This window comes from Motacilla alba, chromosome 4, assembly GCF_015832195.1.
Source record: "Motacilla alba alba isolate MOTALB_02 chromosome 4, Motacilla_alba_V1.0_pri, whole genome shotgun sequence".
NCBI lineage: Eukaryota > Metazoa > Chordata > Aves > Passeriformes > Motacillidae > Motacilla > Motacilla alba.
Window position 1 is genome coordinate 29,325,752 of NC_052019.1, and position 16,121 is coordinate 29,341,872.

Genomic DNA, 16,121 nt, shown 5'->3' on the forward strand with positions numbered 1-16,121 from the left:
GTGTGGTAAAGACAATCACAAAATTTTCTCTCCTGGTGAAGATGAATACCCTCTAGGACCTTAACATATATTTAATATCTCCAGAGACTTGTAAGTAGTTGGGTATGCTCGATTTTCCTTATGTTGTTGCATTCTTACACCCTTACAATATGTAGCTTACTTAATAGTTCACTCCTCTTTAGATGTCTGGTGTTATGTTTAGTAAATTATGTAGAAAATTATGGTTGTTAAAGGTAAAACCTGCGTTTATTTATATATTACCATTTACAGAACAAAAAAAAGGCAAAAAAGCAAACATTAGAATCATGTTCAGTTTTACAGCAGAATTTCTTCTTAGGTTATAACAGGTTCAACTTCATTGCATTAATTTACTTAGGAGAAAAGGAAAGAAAGATATTTTTGTTTACACAGAACTATACCTGGATAAATAAGCCACTGTTTTTCTCACCCTGGGTTCAGTTACCAGTACAAAGAAAGAATTTGCCAGAGGAGAAGATAAGAACTTGATAACAACATTGTTGGACATTTTGGCAATGTTTGGTTTTTTTTTCTTAGTCTCAAGCACCAACTTTATGTGGGCTGGAACTTAAAATACAAATCTACTCCTTAGTAGTGAAATGACAAAAAAACATTCAATACAAGCCATGTTACTTACAAGGCAAGTGAAAACCAGCTATTGTGAACACACAAGGAAGCAAAGCAGGAACTGGCCCCTTGGTCGCACACTTCCCTCTGTTTCAGCCTGCGTTTGACTGGAATTCCTAAAACTTTCTTCTGCTGAAGGCCTGAAGTAGCCCTGTGCTCCAGCTCACTCAGACCCTTGAGCAGATGTGTACAGCACTGTTTGGAATAGTGACAGCTCTAAGTGCTAATGTAAAAATGGCAGCTTCCCAATAAAGTCAATGATCTGATTAGTAGTGTAGCTAATGAAAACATTAAACAAGCTTGCTGAATTACAGCTTTTTCTTCGGCATGCAGGTACCTAAACCAATTTAACTGATAAGAGAAATACCCATGGTAAAGACTGAAATGGTTCCATGCAGGTCTCATGTAATAGGCTACATGGAGAACATTTCCCAGGAAATTTTTTTATCTCTGGCCTCGGAACATAAGATATCTTAAAGAAAAATTAAAACAGTATGCAGTAGAACTAACTTTGAAGGTGTAAGAGGCAAGGTTAATCTGTTAAAATGTATCATCAAGAACATTACACTGTAATCCAAAGGACTAAGTAGGTTATACGATTTCATAGTAATACCTAAATGGGGTTTTTGTACTATTTTTTTAGAGAAAAAATGTCTGTGTATCATGTGGGTGGTTTTTTTTTTAATTCTGACCAAATTAACAATCTTTGACCTTCTAGATGAGGCTGTGCAATGTGTTAATTCCTTTTTAGCATTTTCATTCCTCAGAACAGTGTCTTTCCCTTTGAACTAAAGGAGTTGTGCCAGCTTTTTGAATTTCAAAGTGCATTTGAGCCTGTAATTCAACAATTGATTTCCTTCTCAAAGTATCTGGGAAGTGGGAGATCATGTCACCTGCCCACCCTTGTTCAACAGCACAGTGGAGGCATCACTTCCTTGATGACAGTTTGGCAGGAGGATGTAAATCCATTGCTTGAGTATTCCCCGGGGTGTAATGGTTATGCCTAACCATCACGTGCAGCTCTCAAGACTGATACAGAAGCAGTGCCTCTGAGGAAGAGTTTTGGTGGGTGTCACATCCTGTCCCTCCTTTCTGTCCTTGTCTTCCCACCAAGAATGAAAATAATTCTTGTAATTGAAAACAATGAAAATTCTTTTACTATGTATTTTACACAGTTTTTATTTTACCAAAAGCCTCTTGGGCAGAGCTGATGTAACCTTGATGCAGTTAATTGCACATTTCCATCTAAATGAACAGTGACAGGGGAAGAGAATGAAGCCTGGGAAATAAAATTTAAGTGACTTGTCAAAGTTACATGCCTAAAGCTGCCAGTGCATTTCCATACCTGTGTCACTGCTCTTCTAAGGCAGCAGCAATGGTCAGAAGGTATTTTTTTCTTCAGGGTTCAGTGGTTATCCCAACTTTATGATGACCTTTTAGCTGCAGCTCAGCCCTAAATGATTTCCTGGCTGTCAGACAAGATCAGTGGTTGGTTACTGTCTAGAAGGAATTTCATACATGAATTGCATGACACCAGTTTACATGGAAGTGTCTTTGCTGTTAGCAATGAGAAACATCAAGTCTTTAGTTAGCTCAAGGAAATGATTCACCTGAAATTTTATAAAAAATACAGTGCAACTCATGCAATGACCTTTAGAGAAAAGCATTGAAGGTGAACCATACTAGGAATAGTTTGAATGGCAACAAACCATGTGGTACAGCTGTTAAATTCACCATAGCTTCCTCTGAAACCTGTCATTAGAGTTGGAACTGAGTGAAGTTGGGTGTTTGAAGAAAACTGCTTGACCTTTGGCTTATGATGACGAGCAGGTATCTAGCTTTTCCTGAAAGAAACCTTAGTCTAAAGAAAAAAACCCCAAATATGTAGAAGTTACTGGATTGAACAAAGTATTTACTAACACGTGGCACCTAAGTTAAAGCTTGAAATACTAATACTCAAAGAGAGAAAAACATTGAAACAGTATTTACAGATTAGCAGAATTATTTAATTGGTTGAGACTAACAGGACAAACACTAAACAGGTATTTCTGTAATCTGATTTCTACATACAAGCAGTCTTCATTTCTTCATAAAAGCATGAAAGAGTCTACTTGCAAGCAGTTTAGACATGAAGAGTCACTTGTACTGTGGAGGTAAATTATCAACAAATTAACAGTCTTTATATTATCTGCTATGCCATACTTACTTTTCTGTAGCGTAGCCTGGAAAAGCTTTCCCTGCTCTTGCTACAGGAAAGGCTATGCCATATTCAACCTTCAAACATTTGTGTGCACTCTGCTTGTATGTTTTACTCGAGGCATAACACTGCAACTGAAGTAATAAAGTTCTTAGGGGTGGCTAGGTAAGTGTCCTTGGGACAGGACCTGTTACACTGCTAACCTCTAACTGGGGCTTTTCTTACACGCAGAATGTTCTGAAGAATCACAAGCAAGGTCCATCTATCTCCTGCCTACCCATAGGTAGGGAGGTACCTACCCTATCCATATATCTTCTACCCACATATCTAATTGGAGGAACAAGCGGAAATTTTCTAAGGAGTAGCTGAACACTAATAATTTGTGCCATGAAGCTTCACCATTGCTGTTTTGCTGTGCTGAGCAGATACCAAGAGTTTTTAGTAAATGGAAAAATGTTCCTCAGTTTAAAGATCCTTTGACTAACATAAGCAGGAGAAAAATCCTTCAGTCGGTACAAAATATTTATTGTAAAGCATTCAGCTCAAATACATGCAATCAAATCTGTTTGACCACAGAAAGTAAGAATGTTCTGAGACATACTTAAAGCCAAATTGTAGCCAACATAGGATTTTCATAGTTAAATTTGAATCTCCTAGTAAACATTTTGAGTACTGACACCACTAATAAGTGGTATGTACAGTGCCCTAAAAAGGATTAAAAGAAAGCATAATGTTCCATAGAAATGGCACCCTTGACTTGTACATTATGAGAGGTTTAAGTAAATTTAATGATGAAACAGTCAATCACAAGTTTAAATATATCACAAATTTTCTTACTGTATGAGCACTGTTAACAGCATTGTTTCTATGTCTGTGTTCCTCATTATTAGCCAAGATTTTGCAAGTCGTAGGTAAAATACTTTGAAGTGGTTCTCCAGCTGAGTTCCCTAAATGCTTTCCCATGCCCTTGATTCCTGTCCCCAAGCTACTGAAAAAGACAGGGAAACTCAGCCAGCTACCAGCATTAGCTAACCAGCAGTGTAACAATGTCATGGCCCTACTGTGAAGCCCAAGCTACTGTAAGCATCAGTAGTATTTTCTAAGACTAATCTGAAGCTGAACCTGTTTTAGTAGGTACAGAGCAGTCATCTTAAACTGGTCTGATCAAGGGTGGAGCAAGGCTATCCAATTACCCTGTTGAAGCCGAAACTCAGCATGTGATATTTCCAGAAATGCTGACACTCTCATCCTCCAGTTCCAGCAGCCAGGACAAATTTTTCCCCTACTCTACAGAATCTCCGGAACAGGATTTTTCACCTGATAAACTGTCAAAACACCAATATCCTGCAGTCTGAGAGAAAAAGTATGGCAGAATTAGCAAGATAAAATACACAGATACCACCTCATCCTCAGGTGAATTTAGCCAGCCCTGAGGAAAGTTAATACAAATGCTAATGCTTAAAAAGGCAAGGTGTGTCACCAGCTACACTGGAATTCACAAATTACTTAATCTTCTTGAGAACTGAATTAAGAATGCACCTAGTTACAATTATTGCATTTCTCTTTGGCTTTCAAATCTACATCTTGTTTGTTCTCAGGAACAGACATGCTATTTTGGGGAAATCAGTGCTTCCTTTTCAGCAGGTAAGATGCTAGGTCTAGGCTTCTAAACTTGCAACTCAGCTAAGAACTTCTGACCTTGAGGGCTACTGTGGTTCTGACTACAACCATGTTGACTTGAAATCCAAAATCCATTGCACCCTGAAAAAAAAGTTCTCCTCATAAAAGACAGAGTTGTGCATGGACATGAAACCAAGAACCCATGCAAAATATGGCTGCAATTCAATTTGGTTTCAAAATTAATTCAAAGTTGCATACTCAGGTTGGCCAAGACACTAATGAGTCAGTTGACAGAGGTCTTCATGGCATTATTTACCAGCCAGAATGATGAAGGAAATTACCTTAGAGTACCAGTGGCAGTTTCTCCTCATTCCCAGGCAAGGGTACTCTGTTAAGCATGCATACTGAGAGCAGTATAAGGAAGTACATGTCAATGTATAGTCTTCAGCTTTTATCCTTTATTACGTACACAGCAAAGAAGGCAGCATTAGACACACGCACAGTGTGTTACACCCACTCCATCCACGGCACACGCACACGCACACACACAGCCTTAAAAAAGTGTCGGTGATAAGGAACATATTATAAAGGTTGTGATCTTTATCTCCAAGCCCCTGAGCTTCTTCTTATGGTTAGGTGAAAAGGCAACAAACAAGTCTTTTCTTGCTCTGTAAGTGCTTTGTGCAACGATGTCCATAGAGGTCATAAGTCTTTTTGGGAGGAGTGAATGTCTTACTCCCATATTCACAGTCTCCTATCGCTGTTTTTGCAACACATGGTTTCCAGTTATGTTTAGTTGTCATAGGCGGCTAATATAGCTCTTGCTCCTGTGATTAAAGTTAGGAAAGGTTCTGCAGATCAGAAATGAAATGCAGGCCCCTCTTTCTCTCAAGAGATGTCATCTTGGTGACACTGCAGGACTAGAGAAGTTACCAGAATTTCGTGGGGACTGAAGAGGCACAGATGAAGAACTGGGAGACAGTTTTCTAGGGCTGCATAGGTCACCATTGTGCAACTTCCACAAAAGTTCTTCATTTTCCATTGACAGGCGTTTGTTTACTTTTGATTCTTTCTCCAGTGACTCCTGTAAAACAGCTTGCTCTGTAGAAAGTTGCCTGCAAATGGAAGATGTACATCAGAACACATAACCCAACTTGGAGGCTACAGTATTAAAACTTAAAGAAAGGTGTGAAAGTGCATAGGCCTTTGCTTGGCTCACAACTGAATTCCAGTTTTAATAGGAGGACTGAGCATGTTCTCATCCTAGCTATAGTTAAACTGGTAGCTTGCAGAAAGCAGGAGAAAGTCCCAGTAGGAAACATCCCTAAGGACCAGAAAAAGCATCTGAAAAGTGAGGCTTAAAACACCAGGTGCTTTTAAATGGCTGTGCTGGAGCCTTTGGGTCTTGTTGTAGGCTCAGCTCAACATAGAAGCTACAGCTTCCTTCACACTGGAAGAGTCTTGCCATCCATTTAAGCAGCTGCTAGGAGGAGCTCAGACCTGTTTTACTGATGTTAAATATTACTGTTATTGCTAAATAAACCACACTAATCTAAACTGGGGAGAAATAACTCGCTGAAGTGGTTATAAGTACGACCTAAGTCTAGCTTACAAGCCAGTAGTACTTAAAAAGGTCAGTCTTTGTATGATGGTATTTCTGAGTTCCTTTTTCTTCCCTAAAATATTGGAGTGCTGAAGAACATACTAAACCTTTATCACCCTTCAAACTGTTCCTGCTTGTTACCTGTACAAAGGAATGCACATTTGTAGAGATACAAGAGGGGAAGAAATGGATGTGTTCTTTCACAGAGTACTAAAAATTGCATTCACCAATACTTCAAGAGAATTTTTGTTCTTGTCACAGGAACCCCTTCCCCCTGATTAAAGGCGTCTAAATGTCCACAGATATTTTTCACCTTGAAAGCTCCATGTGTTTGTCCATCCGAGCTTTTAATTCTTCATTTTCTTGCTGAACTTTCTTTAATTTATCCATTAAGATTGTGTTGTTCTCCACCTTGGAAAGAAGGTCACAATTTGAAATAAAACCCATATGTGCACTCATCAAGATTCTGACTGAGCTGTCAGAGATGTTGGCAATCTGGAGTTTGCAGAGTTTGTTACAGTACACACAAAAACATCCTACAAAAACATCCTACTTAACTTATCCTTGCATAACACTGGCACTTGGCCACTTGTGCTTATTAGATGCCAACAAGGAGGACTGGGTAAGGGATCTACTGTTAACCAGCACACTCCAGTCATTTCTGCCAGCGATGGGCAGTTTTAGACCCTGTAGCGCCTTTCTAGACAGAAGACAGTCTAGAAATAACACGACAAATTCAAGAGTTTCCCTGAGTAAACAGCTTTCCCTATTGCTCTTCTGATTCCTCATCACTGCTGGAGGAAATTAAAAAAATTAAAGGAAAAACTGATTAAGTGGTTGCACGGTGCAATATCTGTTGGAAAAGATAAAGGTTTGCTAGCAATTTGCAAGTAATTGCAGACTAGGGTAACATACACTGCTGCACAATACTGAACAACTGACATCAATGTGTTCCTTTGTATCCAAACCTCTTTCTATACTTCCTCATTAAAGTCTTGATTAAGCAAGTGTTACAACAGTGTTCAAAGGCCCCACCCAGCAGAAGGACCCTGTCCTGTCACAAGAGCATGCTAACAGATTATGAGTCCTGCCTCCAAAATTGACTTTTCATGTGGAATTACACAAAGGTCAGGAAGTCACGCAGCTAAACAAGTAGCTTAACAGCTAAAATGATTGGCCTAAGCTAATCAAGACTTATTCCATTTCATATTTGATCCCTTCTTGTTAAATTGGGATCATTTCCCTCCTAATGTTTTTCTGACACTGCAATCTATCTTCCGTACCACTTGAGCAATGTAGCAGGTAAGGATTTTGCTCTTTAGGGGAAGAGGTTACCAGATAATCTGTACTAACATAGCAATAGGTTATGCAAACCAGTAGTTGTCTTAAGATGTTAAAAGGTCATTTATAGCATCGGGTCATTCTTCTCACCTAATGACATATATCCCAAACTGTACCTGCAACGTGAGCATGTCCTGTCGTGAATTCCTGTTTCCTTTTAAACGAAAAATATTAATTCTTGCATGTAAGTCTGTTCAGCCCAAGTTCGTTATAGGAACACAAGTCAGAGACACAGCCCCAGCCTGCCAGACCCCAAAGAATGCTCACCAGCTTTTCCATCTTCATTAGCTTTATATCCTGCTGATGGAGTTTCTCATTCTTGATCTCCAGCACTGCTTTCAAACTTTCCAGTTCCTGTTCCAGGTACATAATCTGTGGGTTTTTCTGAAAGATTGCCAGAGAGTTTGCTTAGTGCCCTGAATTTCAGGAATAATTTAAATGTTTCTTGGCTATTCAGAAAAAACAAGGAAATAATTACAGTAACGAGTTACTTGTTCTAAGCAAAATCAAGTCAAACACTAGAATATGTAACAAGGTCTGATATCACTTTCTCCTTAGTTTTTGTTTGTCCTTCAGGGTAGGTGGACAGTTGTAGTTGCTTCATCAGAAGTTGTTCAGAAAACATTTAATGCACAGACATGAAAAACCCTTGTGAATCAAAGGAAGGAATGAATGCTGTCACAGCAAAACTTGTTTTGCAGGAGTGCCCAAAGGCCTTAAGGCTAGGAGTTCCAAAATTTATTTCATATTACTCATAACCCATCCCAAGAGATAATTAGAGTAAACATTTGAAGAGTTTTCAGGCACTGGAATAGTTCAAAAAAGCACCAGAAGTTTTAAGTTCTGAACTTGACTGTAGCTTATCTTCCCTGGTTTGAGTCTAATGGTAGCTGGCTCAAAAGCAGAAAATTTTCAGCTTTACGTTCTTCTAAAGCCTGAAAATGCAATTATACATATAAATCTTGCACTGGTGCACATCCATAACTTATCTACAATATAGCAAGTTAGGACTTTATTTTTCCTTTTTGTATTGTTTTCTGGGAGGTGGAAGGGAGAGCAGGTGGAGACCAGAGCAGGGTAAGATGTGGTTGCCTCAAGGACTTGTTTTCCAAAGTAAGAAACCATTCAAACACTGCAGAGTAAAACACCTTCTCTGCATTTCAAGGCAGTCACAGCCAAAAAAAGGGAAAATAAAGCAAGTCCTAGTCCATTTCCAGGTAGTGAGAATGGAACATGAGTTGAACTCAATCAATGATTAAGCATGTTGTGTAACTAAGTTTATCTTCAAAATCAAACAAAACTTGTTTTCGTGCATTTGGGTAAGAACACAGGTGCACCGCACTGAGTAACAGCTTCACTGCCACACCAGAAACCTCGGACAGGACAGGAGGGCAAGGCCTGCAGTCTTGCGGGGTGTGGTCCCAGAAGCACAGGGCCAGGGCATGTCAAGTCCTGGGGCTCCATCACCTACACAGTTCATTCTCCTGCTTGTTTTTAAGGCCTGTTGCAGTAGTGGTTCTTGTTTAACTTCTTTTGAGAAGTCTGTGTGAGGGTGAAGCATGCTGTGCTGCCTCAGTGAAGGCAGCGGACAATTTGTTCTTGTTTTGTGACTTTAACATGGAATCTAGGAGCTAACAGGAAAAGCAATCCTGAAAAGTTTAAATGTGTTACAGTATGTTCAATATTCCATTTATATTCTTTCCCTCCTCAAGTCCAATGGTCTTAAAATGTGTTTTTAAAGTTAAGTCTGAGCCCCCACATTAGCTAGTCAGAGGAGAACACACAGCCAAATAAAAAGACTGAAAGGCAAACATAAGTTTTTAGCAAAAAAACTGGGAATATCAAGTGACACTGTCTAAATTATACCAGAGAGGTGGAAATACATCTCTCTCTTCAAAGGGCTGTTGGGAATTCTGCTACTGCAGAATTTGTGTTTAGTACAGAAGAGTATGCTGAGTCAAACCGGTGCTTTTCCAAAGAGAAGTCTCAAGCTTATCATGCATCTTATGCTGCCAGGAAAGCACAAAGCACATTTGCAGGTATGTAAAGGCACTTGACCATTGCTCCTTTAATTTAAGCAACATCTGAGGGTGCCTGTGGAATTACAGCTCAAACTCCCGCTGCCACAGCAACATACTGTGGTTGCAGATTCTTCTTGTGGCCGCTCTGTCCTGCCACTAGAATATGCAATAAGAGAAAACAATACAAAACGAATTCCAGTGAAAACTAGGTCAACTTCCACTAGAGGCATCCTAAGTGAGTCTTTAAGCATGGAATTTCTCTTTGTGGAATAAACAATACTACTGGTATTCCATTTACTTCTGGGTAACAAGAAAGATAAGCATGTTTGTGTCTAACTCCCCACCCAGTGCATAAAAAAACCCTCTCTCAGAACACATTTCTATCACATGAGCATCAGAGGCAACAGCAGCCTTGGGAAGAAAGGCAGGACAAAAAAAAAGTTTCTTTGAAGGATAAATCAGCAAAAAGTAAGAATCAACGTTTGAATAAATGCATTAGAAATGGGCTCTGCAGTAGTGATGCAAGCCCACACTGATCATAGCACTGGTACAATGGTTACTGATAGTCCAGAAAAATGCTATGGTACAACTCCTGTGCACATACGGGTCTTCAATTTAGCTTAGCTATTATTTACACCCCTGACTTAGATACTCAACAGCTTTATAGAATTATAATGGTAAAGTTAATACACAGCATCACAGTGCTTGCGAAAAACTTCTGGCAGATGAGCCATTTACAAAAATGTATTACTAAGTATGGGACCCCTATCAGGCTTCATTGCAAATTTTTTGCATTATGCAACAAAATAAACCCAGGCAAGATCTGTTCATCCACATTACTTTGGAAGATCAAGACTTACAAGATTGGCTTTTTCTTTGGCTATTTGTTTTTGTTCTTCTAATTTCAGCTTCTCACTCAGAGAGTTGTTTTCACTTCTTAGTTCATCGATTTTTTTCTGAAATGTAAATATATTGTATCATTAGGCCAAGACTTCAGTGCACATCTCCAAACTGCTTTTCAAGTTTTAAACTGTTGCAATGAATCCAGCCCTTAACAAACCTCCAGCAACTCCTGCTTCTCTTTAAAGGAATCTTCAAGCGTCTTCCTTTCAGATTCATGGGTACTCTTGAGCTCTAAAACAAATTACATTTGCAGATTTTTAATACCACATAAGACATGAAAATTCTTTTGGAAAAAAATAGCATGAAGAGCCAGCCTACAAATATATGCAGAGATACAGTTGATGGCAACACAGAACATTTATCATTAACTGATGCAAAGCATTTATGAAGTATCAGATTTATTCTCGCTTCAGATTTGCTGACTGTCCCCTCACATATCCATTTCATTAGCGGACAGCCGGTCAGTTTTGAAAGTATTCATCCAGATACAACAAATGGACTTATTAAGCACAGGTCACGTCTGACAAAAGTTGAGTTTATGGAAATAAACACAGCAAAAATTGGAATTGTGTCTTCCACAAACTTCTAAAAAAATTATTTTCCTGCTTTGGATGCCATGTAGAGGAGTTTGCTCTTTGTAAGCAATAGAAGCATGACCAGTCTTCAAGACAAAAAAGTATCACTGAAAACATAGCTATCAAGTGGAGTTGGAAGGAGGATGAAAATCATCATCCCTTAAATCATTAAGATGCAATGTCCTTTAAACCTGAGCATGTCACCACCCCCTCCCTGAAAAACACCTCTGCCACAGTGTACAGTACACAGTGTATAATATTTCTTAATACATCCATGTTGTTATGGAAAGCACATAACCCCACTCCTCCTCATTTTCACTTTTGAGGTGCTCCTTACAGAACTAGGGGGTGGGAGGAATTATTCAGTCACTTGAGATTTTGAGGGCAATTCAGCTGTCTTCAAGAAAAAGTCACTTTTACTCAAACTGTTTATAAAGATTCATTCAACTACAATGAGATCATGGTTTTTGCTGTATGTAAAATAAGACTTGTCAGTTCCAACGGAAGGAATTCAGCCAGTGTTTTTAAAAAGAGCTTGCCACAAAGAACAGTGAAGTGGACATAACGATCAAAACACCTGCATACTTTTGTTTGTGACTAGCAGTACTATAGCATATGTACTTAAATACAAAATACTTGCCTGAAAAAGAGGATTCATACTCCTTTTTCAGCTCCTCTACTTTTTCTGAGTGTCTGTTTTCAAGTTCCAGCTTAAAGCTTTCATGTGTGGTATTTAAATTGTCCACCTGCAATATGACAACACGATTTTTGTCCCCTTACATATATCAACTTAACCCTTGTTTAAAGCATTGTTTCAATGGCTTCATGCACTATGTCAAGGACATTTAAAATGGTCTAGCAGGATTCAAAAGTAGAAGCTAAGACATGTGCAAGACTTAATAAATGAAAATGATGCCTTACAGTTTACCACTACCAACAGGAAAATGTGTGCATCTCTCACACATGGAGTCGCAAAGCAAGGTCAGAGGGCAGGTGTGTTTCTAGAAATCTTAAAACTCAAGCTGACTCAAATATCCCATGGAGCCCTAGAAATAACTTCAGCTGGCAGAACACAACCAATCTCCACCACCTTTAAACATAAGCTTAAGATCTGTACAGCTTAATGTGGTAGTATTTTTATTGCTGCAATGAAGTGGAATTTCACTTTAAATAACTGTAATTAGCAAACCCCAGGATTCTCTGAAGGCTCATTTGTAGCAGAAAGCAGTTGCTAAAGAACTTTTCTACTTTGAGTGTTACAAACCTGCTCCTGGAGTTGGGCTTTGTACTTTTCAGCTTCCTCAATGCAGACACTTCGGAGTTTCTCACACTCTGCAGTGTAAAACTGTTTAAGCTTCTCCTCCACCTCAGCTAAGTCATCATTATGTTTCTGGTTTAACTTCTGCAAATACCCTTCATAAGCAACTTGCAGTTCATTCCTGTCTCTTTCCAATTTCTCACAAGCTGCAGAAGTGGTTACTGAAGATGTCAAAAGAAAAAAGAAAAGAAAAAGAAAGGAACTGGATCAAGTTCAATACAAAAGTCACATCTTCATTTATAGGTATTAAAAACAGTGAACACATTACACAGCAACATGATTATATACAAAGACAAATATGATTTATCTATAAAATGGGTGCCTCCAAGGACACATAAAAAGATCTTCACAAAAATATCAAATTCCATGTTTCTTAGGCTGACAATTAATTGAATCCAGCTAAGCCAGGAGCCCACATAAAAAGCACAAGTGTGACAGATTGACATGACATGGAAGGAGGAATGTCTCATGAGAGACACTGAAGAGCTCCAATAAAAAAATTAATTGCATTTGCTACTTTACCTTATTTGATCCCATTCAGTAGAATATTTGTCAGAGTCCTTCCCTTTTTGACATATAAACCACTTAGCTAAATTTGAAAGTCCTAATTTCCTGAAAACTGTATGTTTAATAATACCATACTCAGATATACAGCAAAGAAGTAATTCTAGCCTGACATGGATCTGATACAGATCTGCCAATCTGAAAGGTTCTCTCATGTGTTTATGCCTGAGATATTTAAATATGCCAGACAGAGAATGATTTTAGGCAAAAAGTGCAGAGTATTAAGAAAACAGAAATGCTGTGCAATTCTCTTCAAATCTGCATTAACACAGGTCTGCTAAGAAGGCTGCCTCAGTTTGTCTCCCCATATTTGCAGCTGCTTGAAAGGCAAAACAGAAGTTAGCAACTTGCATTTTTGAGTTCGAAATTTAGCGTTCCCAAGTCCAGCCAGCCAGGCGTGAATAGGAGGAGTCATCCTCCTACTGTTAATATGACTGCAGCAAATGTCTTATGCGGTTCCAGCTGCACCCAAAGCCTGGAAGCAAGGTGAAACAGCATCTCTAACCCAAGTGTGTGGTCACTGCAAAACCGGTTCCATACAGACTCTAGTGCTATGGTTTAAAATAAATTAGTCAGATGAGTGGCTGTTTAAGAGAAAAATCAACTAAAATGTTAACTTGATCCTCAAAGGCAGGAGAAGTCATGCATGCATGCAGTTTACAGCAGACTGGCACACTGCCTGAACAGTGTAAATATAAACTCTATGTAAAAGCATGGGAAGAGGCAAGGATTTTTGTGCAGGCAGTACGGGAAATTCTCATCACAACAGTGTTTGAACCTTAAGATAAATAAATTACAGTATCCTCAGGGACTGACTCCCAAAGTAGTAATGGGTCAGCTGAAGGGAAAGCAGCCTGCCCCAGCAGAGTGCTTCAAGTTACACGTTTCACTCTTCTTTGCTATAACTCATTAAAAGCATGTGAGTAACTTGATGGATGATACCTGCACTCTCTTGAGGGCAACTGTAAAGAGTCTTGGCCCTGCTACCATCACTTGGAACCTTCAGTGAAACTAGAAAGTGTTAAGAGAGTGAGCGGTACTGCACAGAAATCAATCTACATGTGTGTCTACCTGAATTAGGCTTAACAACAAGCTTAGCTATGCTGGGTCTGTGCAAAAGATTTGCTGATCTGGACAGATTTAGGCCAAGCTCTTCATTCTCTGACTGGCAACGATGCAATAGAGGCTCAACTGAAACCTACCACAACACTCTGCAATTCAAGCAGATTTCACAGTTTTTGCTACTTTCTGCAGCAGCACCAAAAGAAGTTTTTGCTCCCCTATCTCAATTAGTTTCAGAAACTTCTCTAACAACTGCTCCCTTGGGGAAAGGAAAAAAAATAAATTAGCTTTCACACTACTACCACACTGGAGTGGCACAAAGTTATTGAATATATCTGTACTCTGCATTGCCACACTTTTGGAGAAGAGGTAACACCATTGTTAGGTGATATTATATTACAATGCCAAGAACCAGGCAGCAAGCCAAATGGAGGTATTACACAGCCAATCACATGCAGATGGAGCTGACCTTCTACAGCAGTGTAAGGGCATAGCTGAGAGGCAGGCAACTTGCATGGCTCAGTTGAGGTAACTGCAGCAAAATGCTTCAAATGATTCACTTTGTTTATAACCAACAGAGGAAGAGGCATGAAATTCATTATTTGCAAGGCCAGAGCTATTCATTTGCCTCCAGTTAGCCAGAAGAATTTGCTGCCTATCATTGCCTTATCTTTAAATGTCAGCACGCAGAACTTCAGATGATGCAAAGCACTTCAGAAAAAAAGCAAATAGCAAACCACGCCTTTGTTAAAGAAAACAGACGCATCAGTTCCCCTTCAGGCAGTTTGCAACTCAGATTTATGAGAGGACTAATGTTACAAAGGCAAACAAAAAACTTTTGAAACTTGGACTAGCAGTTAAAAGTTGTTACCGTAAAGGTAACTCTGGCCTCCACAAACCTGGAGGCTGCAACGCTTCCTTGCAGATCACAAGCCTGACTTATGTCCCTGCCATCGAAACAAGAAGCAGAACTCCTACACAACCAGTGAGCTCCCAGTATCATGGTGGTGCAGGAAACTGACCATGGTTTTTCCTGACTTCAGGAAAAACACCAACTATAGAATTGTTAATTTGAAATTATGAGATGTCCCACAAACCAAAGCTTGTCTAAATACTTGAGATTGAAATGTGTGCAGCAAGTATTTTGCTTAGTCCTATCCCTCTGCAGAATGAATCATGTATTTTACAACTGCTCTGCTTTTTTAAAAGAAAGTTGCCTTTTTCATGATTTGTCCCAAATTCCTTAATTTGGCCATTTAACCACTGACTAACCAAACTTGATTGCTGCTCAACTGAAGAGTATTCTCACTGAACTCATGCTAAACTTTGAAGAAAAATTTGTAACTGGAACATGTGCTCTTCCAGTAGCAAACACATAAATCTATTTCAACTTCTCATCCACTTCAGAGATACCTGAAGTGCATACTTCAGAGCTTTTGTACACTACTACTGTGTTTCCTTTCCCTTCTTGAATTACTTTTCTCCACAATTCCACATCTTTAGACCACAAACCTTGAGCAAAAAAAAACCCAACAGGAAACAAATTGTCCAACAGCATTTCAGGGAAAAATCAAGCTAGAGAGATGAAAAGATGCACTATTTGTTTGTCTGTGAAGTTTGCTCAATTCTACCTGTGACACTAAACAGTTTTCAGGATAATGCATATGGAATGCTATACTTGGCAGCCAGAAGCAATCTTTTTACTTCTGTATTCATATAGCATAGCCATTAATTTATTTTTTATAGCCTCTCTTCCCAACTGTCTCTCCCGGTATCCGTACAGCACAGAGCAAGATTAATCTGTGTTTTTAGGCTTCTAAACACCTCAAATTATAAATGAAGAGCCGGGTTCTTTTGGGCCCAACCATGACCTTCAGAAATCATGGAAAGTTTCTGACATTTGGTAACAGCAAATCTTCAGAGCAGAAATGCTGGTTTTGACATGTAAAATTTCTCTTTATTTGTAGCAGTTACCATCATCCACTTGCATCTTGCGTATTTCACTATGAAGCTTTTTAAGTGCCAAAATCATAAAACAAATGCTTGCAAGAGCAGCATGGAGAACCAGGCAAACAGCAACTCCCTGCACGGCGCAAACAGCAGCACATCCAAACCACAGCAACAGTGGCTGCAGCTGAAGGAGAGGACTACAAAAGTTGCTTTTGTATCTCCAAAAAAGCTATTTTGTATTTTCACTAAAAGTAGCCAAGAGATAAGACCTTACAATTGTGCAGCATCTCCTTTCACTTTTTTTCTTGTTCTAATTATTAAA

At 39.1% G+C, this 16,121-nt stretch overlaps 1 protein-coding gene across 9 annotated transcripts in view; it reads right to left on the reverse strand.

Moving 5' to 3' along the window:
* Positions 1-227: 227 nt before the first annotated feature.
* The window catches only part of MTUS1 (microtubule associated scaffold protein 1), a 125,917-nt gene continuing 110,023 nt past the window's right edge, over positions 228-16,121 (reverse strand). For 7 of the 9 annotated variants that reach the window (XM_038136098.1, XM_038136100.1, XM_038136097.1 and 4 more), the window contains 7 exons: positions 12,170-12,384; positions 11,546-11,651; positions 10,488-10,561; positions 10,288-10,383; positions 7,674-7,790; positions 6,379-6,476; positions 5,171-5,577 (listed from right to left, as the gene is read on the reverse strand). In XM_038136098.1, coding sequence (XP_037992026.1) covers positions 5,361-5,577; positions 6,379-6,476; positions 7,674-7,790; positions 10,288-10,383; positions 10,488-10,561; positions 11,546-11,651; positions 12,170-12,384 — 923 coding nt within the window. In that variant the 3' untranslated portion in view covers positions 5,171-5,360. Of the gene's footprint in view, positions 5,578-6,378; positions 6,477-7,673; positions 7,791-10,287; positions 10,384-10,487; positions 10,562-11,545; positions 11,652-12,169; positions 12,385-16,121 lie in introns of all 9 variants that reach the window. The other 2 variants (XM_038136099.1, XM_038136107.1) reach the window with 1 other exon arrangement.